This window comes from Pagrus major, chromosome 10 (assembly GCF_040436345.1).
Source record: "Pagrus major chromosome 10, Pma_NU_1.0".
Lineage (NCBI taxonomy): Eukaryota > Metazoa > Chordata > Actinopteri > Spariformes > Sparidae > Pagrus > Pagrus major.
This window is the reverse complement of record NC_133224.1, coordinates 5,121,014-5,136,555: the sequence shown is the minus strand read 5'-3', so window position 1 is coordinate 5,136,555 and position 15,542 is coordinate 5,121,014. Positions and strand designations below refer to the sequence as shown.

Here is a 15,542-nt window from a genome sequence, read left to right as displayed (position 1 = left end):
CGTCAGATATATTAAACAAGAATTCAACGCATGGGGTTATCGCCGTGGCATCAAACCAGCGACCTTTCATTTGAAAAGGATCCCAAAAATGGAGACCTCGGGGGATCGAGGCACACGAAAACAACAAGAAGTATCAGCTTGAACCAAATATCTGCTGACCTGAAGCCTATTTAGTCCAAAACAAATGCCAGTTTCGCTTTGCTCAGAGTCAAACGATAAGGTTACTAATATGTTGAAGTTCACAGGACTTTTAAAAGTTCAGACGAGGGGCTGCACCCCCTGCCAAGAGACTCGCATCAGTTTGTGGTGAAGTTGAAACCCAACGCTGCTTTTATCGCTGACACAAGTGTTCGCCGCTGTTGCCCAATCTCCTTCAGTTCCATGAGCTATTTCAATGATTCGCTGAAATATCAATGAGAATTTCAGACTTTGACCGCATGCAGGATGCGAGGTTCAACTTCAAACCGACCGTCCAACCACGGAGCACTTGGACCGAGTGGCCACTTAGCTCCAACATCCAAGTGTGGCTACTCGATCCCTTTCTGGTGCTGGTTTTTACAGAACCGAGATAGTTTTCAGTCTCCAGTGGTCATTTCAGCTCGGTCCAAAACCACAGTCTGATTCCAGTGAGCTGCAAAGTTTATCTTTCACTCTCAAAGGCGTAACAGTGCTGCTGGGGCTGTTATGTAGCTTAGCAGGTCTGCTGCTGGAGGTCGGTTTTGAGGCCAGCAGGCTTGTAAACATGCTTGTTAATGGATGCAATTAGAAACTGCTAACATGTTTATATCTCAACAGGATTGATGCCTTGAAAAAGTCATCTTAGTAGAAATGTTTTGGCTGCAGGGCACCCCATGGGGCTAGTATCAATCTCACCTTTTAAAATTTTAATAAACAAGCTATTTAACAGGAAACGAGAGCTTGTAAATGTAAAACATAAGATAAAACATTTAAAAGCTGGGGCACCTTCGTGGACTTGGGGGTCAAAGTGCAGAAACAAAACACACCATTAAAGAAACTGGGGAAAGTAAGAATAAACCTGTTACAGGGGCTTAAACACAGCTTCGTTCGACATCCCTGCCGTTGTAAAAAGACAAATAAATGAATCTTCAACATTTAAAGGTATGGTGGACGGAGTTTCAGGTGTTGTTGACAAGCAAACCAGCCACTATACACAGGTCTCCAGGGTGCGACTGCGACAAACCAATCGTTATTAGTGGCACCAGTGGGTCTAAAATCCAGTTATTAAGTTACTTTAAAATATTATTTATTATTATATATTAATATTATAAAGTTATCACAATTTCGTGTTGCGTGTGCTGTGACTTAAAAGAAGAAAATCATGTATTTGCAGCAAGTGATGGAATGTAACTACGTAGATTAACTCAAGTACTGTATTTAAGTACAACTCTGAGGTACTTGTACTTTACTTGAGCAGAACTGGAGTCTGAGTGCTAAGTTACACTTATAGCATGTTCTTAATGCTTAGCCCACCTCTCCGTGAACTGACCGATGCTTCAACCCACTCCAGATCACTATCACGCACTCCTTCAGCCCACATTTCACTCTCTGTCTCTTTTTGTCTATAAACCTGACAAAGTCGAGTTTATAATCCAGATCCCAGTACAACAGACTCTGCTGAGAGCTAACCTGCCAACCCCTGACTCCTTCATGACCCATATAAATGCAGTCAGTCTTTCGTGTTGTGTATTCACTCTACATCATCCAGACAATGCCTGGGGATGCCCACACAGTCTGTGCACTCAAGACCTTTGCACTTGTTGCCTGATGTAAGTGAGCATGTGTTCATGGATATGTCTTGCGTGTAGACAGCACTCTTACCTCTGTAGGCGTGTAGCTCCTGGCTGTGTATCCCTGGTGAAGAGGTGGCCGGTTCTCCAGGGGCTGGGAAGAGGTGTTGACAGGATAGAAAGCTGATCGCGGGGCTTGATTCTGGGTTTGGCTGTGGGAGAACGCCTGAGGCTTGGTCTGGAAGCTGTGGAAGTCTTGATTGTTTTCTTTGATGCCAGAACTGCCATAAAAGTCCTGATAGGATGTGAGCTGAGCATCTTCCTCCCTGAGCCTCTCTCGCTCTCTCTCAAGCTCCTTCTCTCTTTCTTTTTGGAGACGTTCCTTCTCTCTGGCCATTTCCATCTCTTTTTCTCTCTCTAACTCAAGTTCCCTCTCCCACTGTCTCACCATCTCCTCTCGTTCCCTCTCCTGCTGAATCTCCCTCAGCCTTGCCCTCTCCATTTCTAATTCCCTCTCCTGTCTCTCCTTCTCCTGCTGCCTCTCCCGTTTTCTCAGCCTCTCTTCCCTCTCCCGTGCCCTCTCCTCCCTTTCTCTCGCTTGTTCCTTCTCCTTCTCTTTCTGCCTCTCCCTGCTGGTACTCACAGACATCCTCCTGGCTTCCAAAGTGTTTGGAAGCAGGGCGCTTTCCTGTTGAAGTCCCCCCTGGTAGGAGTATCTCCTTTGGCTTGGGTGCTGACCGAGCTCCCCTCCTTGGAGCTCAGGATGGGGAGGGGGTTTCTTCTGCCTGCGACTGGACAGACTGGAGACATTTAACCCAGACATACCCTTGCTTGTCTCCTCGAAAAACTTCATTCTATCTGCAAATGGTAGGATATCTGACTCCTCCATCCGAGAACAAGAGGAAGAGCGACCGTATGAGGAGGTGGATGAGGAGGTGAAGGCACAAACCCCATGCCGGGACCCAATGACTCCCAACACTCTCTCACCCACGACTCCACACCGTCTTTCTGGCTCAGGTTCTGGTTGTAGTTTGTGCTCGGGGGTCCAACGCCAGCGTCGGGCTTTGCCAGCTGGAGCTGGTTCCTCCACAACTCTGATGCCAACACCAAAATCGGGCAGTCCTGGGTCCAGAATCTGGACAGACCTGGATAGGTTGGTTGTTGACTGAGGCTGAGTCTGCAGGACATCATTGTTTAATTCAGTTGAAGTTTTCTCGACTGGTTCTGTGGTGCTAGCATCTTGGGGACTAACAGGTGAGGCAAATGCAACTTTGGTACTCCTTTCCTGGGCCGGCAGGTTTGGGTCTGCTCCCTCCTCATTGAGGTCTGGATCCTCTTCCTCTTGGACAGTTTCCCCACTACAGAGCAGCCCTCCTGGGCCACGACTGCTCTGAAGTTGAGCCTTTTTCCTCTGGATTTCATTGCGGAGGTTGGTAGCAAAACGATCACTACGACGACGGTTTCGACGATTGTTCCTGGACTTCTTCATGTCCATCTCTCCCTCTACATTCTCTTTTTTACCTTCACATCTTTCTCTGTCCACTGCTTTATGCTCCTCCAGTAGGGTGTCCACACTGGCAGCAGCAGTAAGAGGCTCAAAACCTCTCTCTAGTATTGGATCTGAGCTCAACCTTGCCTGGGCAGAGGTTCCACTGGGGTCCCCTGGTACACTCACAGAGCGGCCCCAAGGGTGGTGATGCTCAACTGGGGGAAGACAACCACCATTTACACTCCTCCCTTCCAGTCTATCACCTGAACCTCCATCATCATCCCCTTCCAAGAATACAGATCCTGGGGTGGAGCAACGGCTGCCTCCAGATTTGTTTGATTGGGTGTGGAGGTGGTTGTGAGAAGCTTCTTGGTTTTCTCTCATGGTCTGGAGTGACGAATGGGACCACTGGCTGCTACAAGGGGACACAGAGCGATCAGGAGGGTTTGAAGGATTGTAAGGCTCCGATGAAGAGCCGTCACTGTTAAACTGCAATAAGTGGAGTTGCGTAGCCAGGAGTTTCTCGGGGGCGCTGTGCCGGTGCAGCCCCGTAGAGGAGTGCTTGGTCGGAGACTGTTCTTGAACCTCTATGCAGGATTCTGCGGGTAAGGAGCATGGACGAGAGGAGGTGATGGGGTCTAGGGAGGCTGTCACTGGGTCAGAGAGGTGATCTGAGGTGGTCTCTGAATTGCAGTCTTTATTAGCACTAGTATCACATCTGATATGTCTAACGTCTGTAGTCTGTCTTTGGAGAAAGTGCGATTCTAAGGTATCTTCTTTGAGATTCCCAGTTTTGTCATCATCTTCTGGTGCAGGGAAGCCGTTTTGGATTCCTGATTCAACATTCAAAGAGGACTTGTTTTCGTCATAGTAACAAGAAACACTGGAAATTTCAATCGGAGCGGAAACGCAACGTTTGTTGGCGACATTAGGACGACTCCGGGTTGCCCTAAAACTGTCCTTCCTGGTTGGAGGCTGAGGTGGGTTCTTCTTTCTCTCACCGCCGCTTTCTCCATTTCTTATGATTTCAAAGTCTCCTCCCCTTCGCTCCTCCTCATAACAGCAGGAGGAAGGCCTTTCTTTTACCTGAACAGGTCTTGGTCTTGGCCTGGTCAGCGACCTGGACTTGAGCACTATAAGCTGTGCTTCATCAGGGGCATTGCCAGATGAGCTCCCCAGGGTTGAGGTATCGGCACCAGGGTAGCCTCGACAAGCCGGCCCCAGGCTCTGGAGGAGGTTATCCATGGAGCAGGCTTCACCGGGCCTTAGTGGCACTGTTGTGTAGTCAGATGTGTTTGAGCTGGCAGAGAAAGAGCTGTAGGCAGAGTCTCTCTTGTTGTTGAAGAGGGTGGGGTCCACAGGTGAATTATGGGAGTCGGAGTACGGCTGTGCGGTGGGTGTCGGTGTGTCCAAGCTCTCCATGGAGCCCAGGGAACTGCTTCTGTCAGTGGAGGAGTAAGGTCTGGACAGCTGACCCCACTGCAAGGACAAGTCACTGCAGAGATAAAAAAAAAGACAATGAAGATCAACTTCAGTGTTTCAGAAACAGACATCAAATATCCCTTTAGGATGTTTAGCTCTTCCTCAGACAAAAGAAAAGATGACCTTAGTCTTTGGGAACTTGTAATGGCCATTTGTCATTGCTCTCTGACATTTCAATGACTACCAATTGAAAGTCAAAGCAACAATAAAGTCCCTTGAGTGAAACAAATGTGGTTTCTCTCTAGGCAGTACCATGTTAAACCTTGATTGACAACATGGTTAACCCTTTTAGAATCAACATACAATAAGTCGTCTTTAACTTTCAAGTGGAAAGCTGCAATTTCCCCCGGAGACATATGCAGTATATCGTTCAAAGATACAACTTTTGAACTGTACAGCTGGGGAATCTGTTTTCTATCAGTCCCGAGCTGAAGATCCACAGCAGCCCCATGTGTTTTTAAAGACCCTCGGAGGAAGCCTCTTAAGGCGAAGAGGGATTTCCTCCTCATCAACTCCCACTGCCCGGAGTCAAACTCTCTAAGTCATCCCTTGATTCCTCTCTTCCTATTTCATTCCTTTCTTCCTCTTGTGGATTCTTCCTGTCCCATCTTCTTTACATCAAGTGTGGAGTCATTCCAAAATGTAAAGCACTCTTTGAAATGTCAAATTGAAAACAAATTTGTAGCCTTTTACTGGATATTAAGTCAGTTAAGCTTTATATAGATTACATGCCATGTTTCCAGAGCTTGCTCATGTTTTAGTTAGTACTCACTGATACTTGAAAGGAATACAGTAATTCTTAAGTCAAGTCAATTATGTTTTATCATAGATTTTCTGCAGAGGGCGTTACAATCTGTGCAACATATGGCACCAACTATCCTTAGAAGCTCTGTTCACATAAGGGAAGACTTCCCAAAAACGGGGATAAACCTTGAAAACCTCAGGAGAAACAGAGGAGGGATCCCTCTTCCATAACAAACAGACGAGCAGTAAATGGTGTACATTCATCAAATAGTGTGGTTGCTCAACAGGCTGAACTGCACGCCATGAAACCACAATGTCCCTGGTTTGAATCTGACCTGTGACCTCTGTTGCACATCACTATCTAGTTCTTGTTTTGTCTCCTAACAACAAACAACAAAAAAAGAATTTCCCAACAATCTTCTCAGGGGAAACCCACATTAAGATAAAATGACAGGGAGTTGTTTCAGCAGAAGAATAGTTGAGGGAACAGGGGTAGAAAATACGCTAACACATCGTGCTATCTATAGGAGCACTAAGGGGGTAAGGAGCACCCAGGGTTTTTGTGCTTGGTCACAATCCAATTAGTAAAGCCTGCAAGAAAAATGTCTGCAGACATTTTCATTTTATTGTGGTATTTCTTTTTCCTACAAAGAGAAGAGAGCCTACACTGACCCTTTGTATTTCTTTTGCTTTTTTATTCAAACAATAGGGAAAGTTGCCAAGGAGACAGAGGCGAGGTTACAGAAGAGAGAAATTTCCTTAAAGGCTTTGATCTCAAACCAGCAGACTATCTTCAGGCTGTTTCTGTGGAATTTATGGTTTAAGATCCATGCACAGATCTGAAAACCGATGGGGGTTTGCTCCTCAGCTTACTCTTATCAAAATATAATTTCTCATGCTCATGTGGTCAAATGTTTTGGTGGTGTACAGACTGTGGTTTTGCATGTTTTGGCCCATTTATTACAACTCACGTATGCTTTATATCACACCTTCTGTCCAAGTTAAGCTTTTGAGTTTCAGAAAAGAACGGATTTGTTTGGCAGACATTGGTTTTCATTCGTTTCTGCACAATATGAGAGTCGACTGGCCGATTCCTAAAACTTCAGACTTCATCTCAGTGAACATCTCCGTTACTTTATTGTTCTGAGGTAATGTTGTGGAGACTTTTCAAATCTATCTACACATAAACTGCACAGCTACCAACAGACATGAATACACAATAGGTGTTACAAACTGGAAAAAGTTGGAACTGCCCTGGGAACCTAAACTGCAACAACAAATTGATTAGTTGTCGACTATCAACTTCTTAAATGTGAATACTTTCTGGTTTCTTTCCTCCTCTGTGACTGTAAACTGAATATCTTTGGGTTGTGGACAAAACAAGACATCGAAGGACGTCATTTTGGACTTTGGGAAACAAAGATATTTCCTCATTTTCTGACCATTTATAGACCAAACAATTGATTAATCGAGAAAATAATGGACAGATTAATCGACAATATCAAATTCAACATTAGTTGCATCCCTAGCACCAGTCGTTGGTTTGGTATAACTGGTATAATTATTTGCAAATATGGCCTATAAATTAGATTATAAATGAAGGTTGGTCCTGAATTATTACTTTTAAAACCTTTATCTTTTAGTTTAGAGTAAATAATACAGGGCCCATGTGTAGCCTACTATGTGTAGTGTAGTTATTGGGAACTTGAAGGTGAGAGGTTACATGTAAATGTACATTTTGTGCTACATCCTACTGAAATTAATGGAAAACAATGTCTGCCAGGAAACTTATACAAAACACTTTCAAAGGTCTGAAATGTTAAGTATGACTAAACTGTCCTTAGACATTACTTTGACATTATGAAAGACAACAGTCATTTATAATAAATATACACTGTGGGAAAAAAAAAAACAGTTTCGTTATTTGCCTGAGAAAATTGTCTTTAAAGGAAGTGAGCAATGAATGAGAGAGGAGAGGCTGCGGTATAGATTTGACCTGGGTGACAGAGAGAGGAAGAGAGGAAATGAGACGGGAGCGGGACAGGAAATGACAGTCACTCCTGCCCAATCATGTGGAACATGTGAGGGTGACGGCTGACACAGATAAAACAGCATACACACACACACACACACACACACACACACACACACACACACACACGTATACAAATACTGTGTGTGTTCAGGCTGCTTGGATTAACTCTCAGTGTCTCAATCAATACACACACATATTTCATCCGCTGACGGCTATTGTGTGAGAGCAGATTAACTCAGATATCGGTGTGTTTTCTCCTCAAACACTCTCGCATGTTTTGTTTGTTGCTTATAAATTAACACACACACACACACACACACACACACACACACACACACACACACACACACACACAGATGCAGACTGTACAAAATGTCCCTCTCCTTCACACAAACACAGTTTATTGAATGTCTTCCTCTCTTTGTCCACATGTTCTGGGAGTCACATGCCATTGTCCAAAGTTATGCCGGGAGCTGCCTCCTCATCAGATCGTGTGTGTGTGTGTGTGTGTGTGTGTGTGTGTGTATGATGAGATCAGGCAGGAGAAACTGTGGGAATAAGAGACCCACACACACACACACACACACACACACATGTGCACACACACAGTGCTATCTAATCCACGTGGGACTATTAAATCTAATAGTGGTACATTATATCACCGATTCTTATCCAAAGCAGAACAGTACAGGGCACTGACGTACCGTGAAGCTGACAAAGACCGAAAGGTTATTTTTATTGTGAGTCAATACACAGACTGTGGTCACTTCCTCTTTCCTCTTTAAAGGATTACAGTTTAGCTTTGTGAGCTCATTCTGCGACACAAAGACTACTGTACTTCTTTTATCTAACCTGAGGGGACAATTCAGTCTTTTGTTCCAATTGTTTCACCGTGATGTAAAAATATCCGTTATTACATTCAGAGCTGAAACATTTAGTTGTGTAATCATTTAATGAATGGAAAGTAAGAGAAACGTTAACTATTTTGACAATCAAGACTGTTTAGACTCCCTCCAATACCTGGAATTTGTTGTTTTATATATTGCTTTATACGTGTTTTCCCAGGTTTTCTCTTGTAACTGTCCACTTACTTTTGACCTGATTGTATCCATCAATAATATTAGTATTTTATATATATTGAAGAGCTCATTCTTGATGTCTGTAATGTAGTTTTATATCATAAATCTTGTGAAGGTGTGTTGGTCTTGACTGCCGTCTTTTTTTGTCTTCTTTTAAAAAGCTAAATTGAGGAAATCGTGGTCGGCATTTTCTACTGGTTTTTAGACATTTTAATGCTGAAATGTTACAGATTATATCTTTAATTACTCGTTTATTCTTGTGCTAATATCATGAGTCTTTGCATTTAGCATTACCCAGTCATTTTTACTTGTTAGCTGTTCAGCAAAAGTTACATTCTCATTTTAAATCTAACTTATTTTGCACATCCGTTATTAAAAGCCAAGCTTAAAGGATTTCAATGATGTCTTTTGTCAAAGCAACCTTATTTTACCCTAAAACGTTTAGTAAAACTATACAATCAGTATAATGGGCAGCTTAAAGATGATTTTTACTCATGGAGGCAACATGTAGAAGTGTATGCTTCCCCTTTAAGCCTTTTTAGATGCCATGGTTTAACACATTTTAAGGCTGTTATGGATCTCCAGTCGCCTCAGTAATGCTCATTAGCTCGAACTTGCTACAATCTTACAAAAGCTGTCAAAAAATGTACATTTGAGAGAACATTTAAGGGCACTGTGTCACTCTTCTTCATGACATTAAACAGAAAAACATCCACCTGGCCCCCTGAAGACAGACAAAGAACAGGTCTTTGTCTGTGTGTCTGATTGGTTATCACTTCGGAATGTTTAAATAGAAGCCATAAATAGACCAATGGGCTTCCTGCGTGGGGCCGTGTTGACATTAGCACACGGTGATGTCACCTGTTTCCTGATGACTGCCGGCTTTTACGGGCGAGTCACAAGGGCCAAAATCCCCGACGGCGACTTAGAGCCGAAGTTCAAGGGAGTCAGCCACTCATTGTGGGTGATCATGACCTACAGTTATCGCTATGTGCTTTAATCCGCACGTTAGGAAACAGAAACAACTTCATCAGCTGGAATAAGAGGGGGAATAAATCTTCATCCACTTCTCACCTGTTGTCAGTTGTGTGCCAGGGTAGTGTGTAAGGGCCGGGGTGGAGCTGCATGGCAGACAGAGGGGGAGGAGGGGGGAGAGGAGGGGAGTCGGCAGGGGGGAGGCAGGGCGGAGGAGGAGGTGATGGAGGAGGGGGAGGGGGAGGGAGCGGCGGCTCCGATAGCTTTGCCAGGTGCCAGGAGTGAGGCCTGTAGAGAGGAACGCTGCGCCTGTGGAGAGGAGAAGGTGAGAGTCAACCATCATGATGCATATGGAGGTCAAGTTAAACCTTGTGGTGGTGTATCTGCTGCATGAACTCTTTCAGTCTAAATAAATATATGTGCATCAGAGGCAAAAGTCGTCATCCTTTTTCCCCTGACGGCTGATATCATTTCCTTTTCCATTCTGCAACATCCTCTCGTTCGACCACAGGATCCTTTTAATATGGTTTTCTATCCAAATACAATGAGTTACCCAGGCAAGATGACTAACATGACATCTTTATACGCGACCACAGTTGTAAGTGTCTTTGTAGATCAGAGCTCACATAAAACTGACAGCAGCGATACCTCGCCGACCCAAATTCTGTGGAAACACATTCCTTAAAAGTAGTTTGGTCTGCCATTAAAAAGTCATCTATGTACAGTAAGGTCTCCAGTCTGATCTGAAGCCAGACATTCCAGTGTATCCCATGATATTTGCTAATACCCTTAGACTTCCGATCCCATATGTTAGCCAGATTCAATTCAACCCCCTGCAGACAGTGTGTGTCTGTGTGTGTGTGTGTGCACGAGACAGAAAGACAAATAGAAAGAGTGTCTAAAAAGAGAGCGACAAGGATAGAAAAGAAAGAAAGCACAGTCAGGTATAAATGTTCCTTTCTCAGAGTCTGAATGGTCCATTATGTGGATATCTTTCAGATTAATACACAGTTGGGAATACTGCTGCTGGAAGGAAATGATGTACAGAGCATGAAAACAATGAAAGCTGCTGACCTGACATTACTCAACCTGACTTGAGACTTGTCTTGGACCAACTGAGATTTACTGAGTTTCAAACTTGACTTGGACTTGTCTGGAATGACTTGAAACCAAACTAAATTTGTACTTGACTTGAACTTTGCTTGACTGTCTTGAGACTTTACTTGCACTTGTCAAAACTGACCTGAAAGTTGACTTGGACTTGTCTCAACGCACTTGAGACTTGATTTCTACTTGTTTTGATTGACTTTAAATCTAACAAGACTCAAAACTGACCTGAGATATGACTTGTCTCACTTGACTGGAGACTTTAACAAGTCTCCAACCTGACTTGGATTTTACTTGACTGACTTGAGACTTGGCATCAGCTTGCCTTGATGGATTCGAAACATAACAAGACCTGAACTTGATTTTGACTTGACTCAGTTAACTTGAGGCTTAACAAAAAACAACCCTGACTTAGACTGACTTGAGTTTGGTCTTGGACCTGTCTTCAGTGAGATTTGCCAAGACTCGAAACATAACAAAATTTCTTCCTGACCTGAACTTCTCTTGACTGACTTGCGACTTACTCAGACTTGTCTCAACTGATGTGAGACTTGACTAGAGACTCAACAAGTCTCTGACTTGACTTGGATTTTGCTGGACTGACTTAAGACTTGACATCGCTTGCACTCTACTGTCTTTAAACTTAACAAGACGTGATTTGGATTTGGCTCGATTGACTTGATGCAAGACTTGACTTGGGCTTGTCTCAACTGACTTGAGACTTGGCTATACACGCACTGGTTTTGACCAACTTGAAATCTAACAAGTTAGTCAAGCCTGATTGGACTTTTTTGCCTTTAGACTTGTCAAAACTCAGCTGACTTGAACTTGTCTCGATTGACTTGATATTGAACAAGATTTGAACTTGTCTCATATGATTTGGCACTTAACTCCTCTCAAACCTGACTTGGACTTGTCTTGATTGACTTGTGACTTGACGAGACTGAAACCTCAGTTGGATTTGTCTCTGTCGAATTGAACTTTCCCCAAAAATACTTGAAAGCAGCTCTGAAAACAACCAATGTAACAGCTGACGGGGCAGAGCCGCTGACATTAATAAAAAGGTTTGTTCCTCATCAAAAGTCCCCTCAACGTGTTTTCGGTTCAGATTCTCAGAACAAGCTCAAGAACAAACATGTAAAACGAGACTATTCTTGGTATTCCAGACAAACATTTGGAGGTACAATTTTAGGAGAGGAATGCGGATCCTGGCACCACGAAGGAGAAGGACCATTTCTGAGTATTATTGTTTATGATAAAGCAGAAGCAGGAGAACCATTTCCAAAATAAACACTCTTGTTTCCTGGTTCTGGGCTCCTTAAGAGGGATTTCAATCTGAGCCCACTGATTGTTCGACTCTGCTGACAATGTCCTTAAATTATCCCCTGAGAAAGTTTATGTAGAGCCTGTGTGGGTTTCTGTATGTGTGCCTATGTCTGCATGTGTGTGTGTATGAATATGTGTGGGAACTATCCAAACTCGACCAGACAAAATACCATTATCGAACCTACTACAAACATTAGCAGACCGCCTCCCGTCACCACCGCCTTCACTTTTCCCCAAGTTTAGCTTTCAGAGATTGATGACTGAGAAAATTAAAATAAACGATGTGACGCGAAAGTGAGACGGAGACAGAATTTATGACGAAGGCAAAAAAAAGACAAATGTGCAGTTTTGCAGAATGTGATATAGAAAGCTGCTGTGCTGTTTTGTAGCCATGCAGGGGAGAAAGGGAAAGTTCTTCCAAGCCACATAACCGATTGCTGTTTTTTCCAAAATGCTCAGAGCAGTGCTTGAGGGGAGGTCAGCGATCATGTGTCCCAAAAATTCAGGGATTTACAGCAACATGAACTGCACAGGACCAAAGCTGTGATAGCGGGATGCGGTGAATATTTCACATGTCAGGGAAAAACAACAACTGTTCTGCAGTTTTTAACATTTTAAGTGCTATTCTGGTCATTTTAATGGTTGACTGTTGTTTGATTTACTAAAGAATGAGTAGAGTTTTATCAAATCAAATCTGAAATAAGAAAATGCTGGTGTTTTGCATCTATACATCCGAGTAAGGATGATTGGGTGACATGCAGGTCAAAAGACGTCCAAGTCAAAACCAGCTACATTTGGTCAAAATGTGAAAACTTCTTTCTTGATTAAAAAATATCAACCTTGGTCCCTGGTCGGACTCTAATGAAGTCCCTGAAATGCTGTTGCAACAAGTTTAAGTTCAAGTTTGTCAATACAACAATAGGAACAGTTTAAAGCAATGAAATGCAATTTCCTGGAAAAAGTTAGTTGATTGTTGAGTCTAATCCCCGGGTCGTCAGATACTGATGCTTTGTGTTGGCAGCTCACGTCAGACACCAACCCAAAGCGTCAGTGATTGACGACCTGGGGATGAGACTCAACAATCAACTAGCTTTTTCCAGGAAGTTACATTTAGTTGCTTTAAATGAAATATTGTTCCATCAGGAACAGAGTATCACTTACTATCATCTTTATCATTCATTGATCAAAAGTTTAGTCAATAAAATGTCAAAAAAGCCAATCAAAAGTTCCAAGAAGACAAGTTCATGTTGCTTGTTTTGTCCAGCCAACAGTCCAAAACCCAAAGATATAAAAGGTGTAGGTTATTTACAAAAAAGAAACAGAAGAAGGACTTACAAATAACCCCCCAAAACAACCTTACTTAATTGATTTAGGTAGTATTAGAGATCCAGAGTGTACTGTGCGGGTTTAAGAGTGAACTGCTCAATATCAAGCATGATGTCTAAGAGAGACTGTTCCTCCACTGGACTGCCTTGGTTTGACCTCAAGGGCAGATAAGCACTCACCACGGAAAGGATGCTGTACTCTACTTGGTATGACAAGTTGGTATAACTCACACTCATTGTAGTTATCTCAAGGACCTGAGTGAAAACATGTGCTGCAACCTTGCAGCTCCCACAATATCAGCAAATGACCTTCAGTTCTCTGCATGAAAAATCTTTCTTGGGGAGTAAAGTGTTAAAAAGCCTTTGTCAGTGACAGTTATGGAGGCTCCATAAAGTCTGTGGCCCTTTTCTTTATAGGACACAGGAAACATACCAACATACTCGCTATTACAAGCAGAACCCACCAAGGCCACTATCAACAGCACGAGTTGATAATAACATAATCTAAACAACTCCCCCTTTCCTGTTTCTGGCACTGTAACCCAGTTGGCTACCTGCGTCTGCTAGAAAAACAAATAGGAATCACATGAATCATGTTTTTTTTGAAGAATTCGCCCACATACTGGAGGTAACAGCGTGTCTTTGACATGGAAACGGAGATAATGAGTAAATCAACTGCCATCCTGGTGACCGAGACCAACCAGGAAATCCAATCAGGTTAGCAAGACATGGCAAGCTTCTATTTATAAATACATTCTCAGGGTGTTGCAGAGGTTTTTTTTACTCTTCATCTTAACCTAGAAACAACTGGCAAGAAAGAAGAAGAAGAACTGTTGAGTGTTGAGTTTTGACAGACGTCAAAGGCCGAGAAATTATGAATTCTCCGTCTTGAATGAGCCTCTATGAAAGGGTCTGCTGGAATGTCCCACTTAATGGTCAGAAACTGCCTGAAACAGCTGACTGATACCGCAAAGGTCAGCGCGCATAATCTGAGTCACACACACTGTCTCAATACAGTACAGAACGAATGCCAGACAGACCAGTAGATTCAGACGCTACAGTGTCACTGATAAGGTTTCAATACATGACTTTGAGAAGGGAGGAAGGACCTCGGAAACAAGGCAGCGGTGATTGTAAAGAAGAAGACAAAAGGTTTGTTTGTGAATAACAGGCATCATGTGCTCAACAACCCTCACTGGAAAGATAAAAAGCAAGGCTACTGTTGACTTTACGAGGAGCCAAACGACAAAGGTGCGTCAAGGTTCAAGGTTCATTATGGTTGCCAAACAAAATATGAGTTGAAGTCCCTTTATCCTACACAAGATAAAATATTTTTCGGTGGATTGCAGAGGAGCACTTGAGCTCCAGAGAAGAAGCTGCTTTGTAGTCTGCTGGTACGGCAGATGCAAGAAAATAAAGTTCCAACGAGTTTAATATTTCAAAGGAATCAGGGAGAAGATAAGACAACGTGGTACCTCAGCAAAGATTCCTAAAGATGCAAGAGTTTCCGACCTACCAGTCTCTGCAGGCTGAAGCATCCACAGTCAATCTGATCCCTGCAGCATCCCTGACAGTTCAAAAAGTTGAGAGTCTAGTGAGGGAGTTCTCTAAAAGCTCCTCACAAGTTTTGCCGAGAAGAAATCGCCACCTCGTAAAAGTGTCACAGCTCCTTGTATTCGCCCTCAAGCCAGTTGAGGTCTGGTCGGAGAAGCAGGTCGCGTCCGTAGCAACTGAGACTTTGCTTAAAGCGTCTGAGAGCTGATGTCCATCTGAAGGAGTAAAGTGTCTGGCAGTTTGTGACCAAAAGGGAAAAACTAACCAACGATCCTCACATCCCCTCTCCCTCCTTTTCCTCTCTTCCTCCTCCCTCGCTCCTCTCGCTGGAAGACAAAACATGGCTATTTCTCCCTCCTGCACTCTGCATTTCTCTCTCTCTCTCTCTCTCTCTCTCTCTCTCTCTCTCCCCTCCTCTCTCTCTCCCCATCCCATTCTCTCCCTGCCTCTCTCGCCCCCTCTCAGGCAGGATGTGTGATTCAGTCGGAGAGGAAGTATTGTGGAGGGCAGATAAAGTGGTGGACGGCTGCTAAAATAATACCCAGAGTTCCACACTGTTATTGTTTGACGGGGGGAAAAAATGCAGAGGTACTTCCTCCTTGTGAGAGTCAATGTGTGTGTGTTGTGTGTGTTAGCGTGCACGTGTGTGTTTGCAGAGCGTGAAAAAGTGATCGAAAA

At 43.5% G+C, this 15,542-nt stretch overlaps 1 protein-coding gene across 1 annotated transcript in view; it reads right to left on the bottom strand.

Annotated features, from left to right (window-relative positions):
- The window catches only part of shroom4 (shroom family member 4), a 68,798-nt gene that overhangs the window by 11,243 nt on the left and 42,013 nt on the right, over positions 1-15,542 (bottom strand). The window contains exons 3-4 of the mRNA XM_073475574.1: positions 9,652-9,861; positions 1,840-4,732 (exon numbers count right to left, since the gene is read on the bottom strand). Coding sequence (XP_073331675.1) covers positions 1,840-4,732; positions 9,652-9,861 — 3,103 coding nt within the window. The remainder of the gene's footprint in view (positions 1-1,839; positions 4,733-9,651; positions 9,862-15,542) is intronic.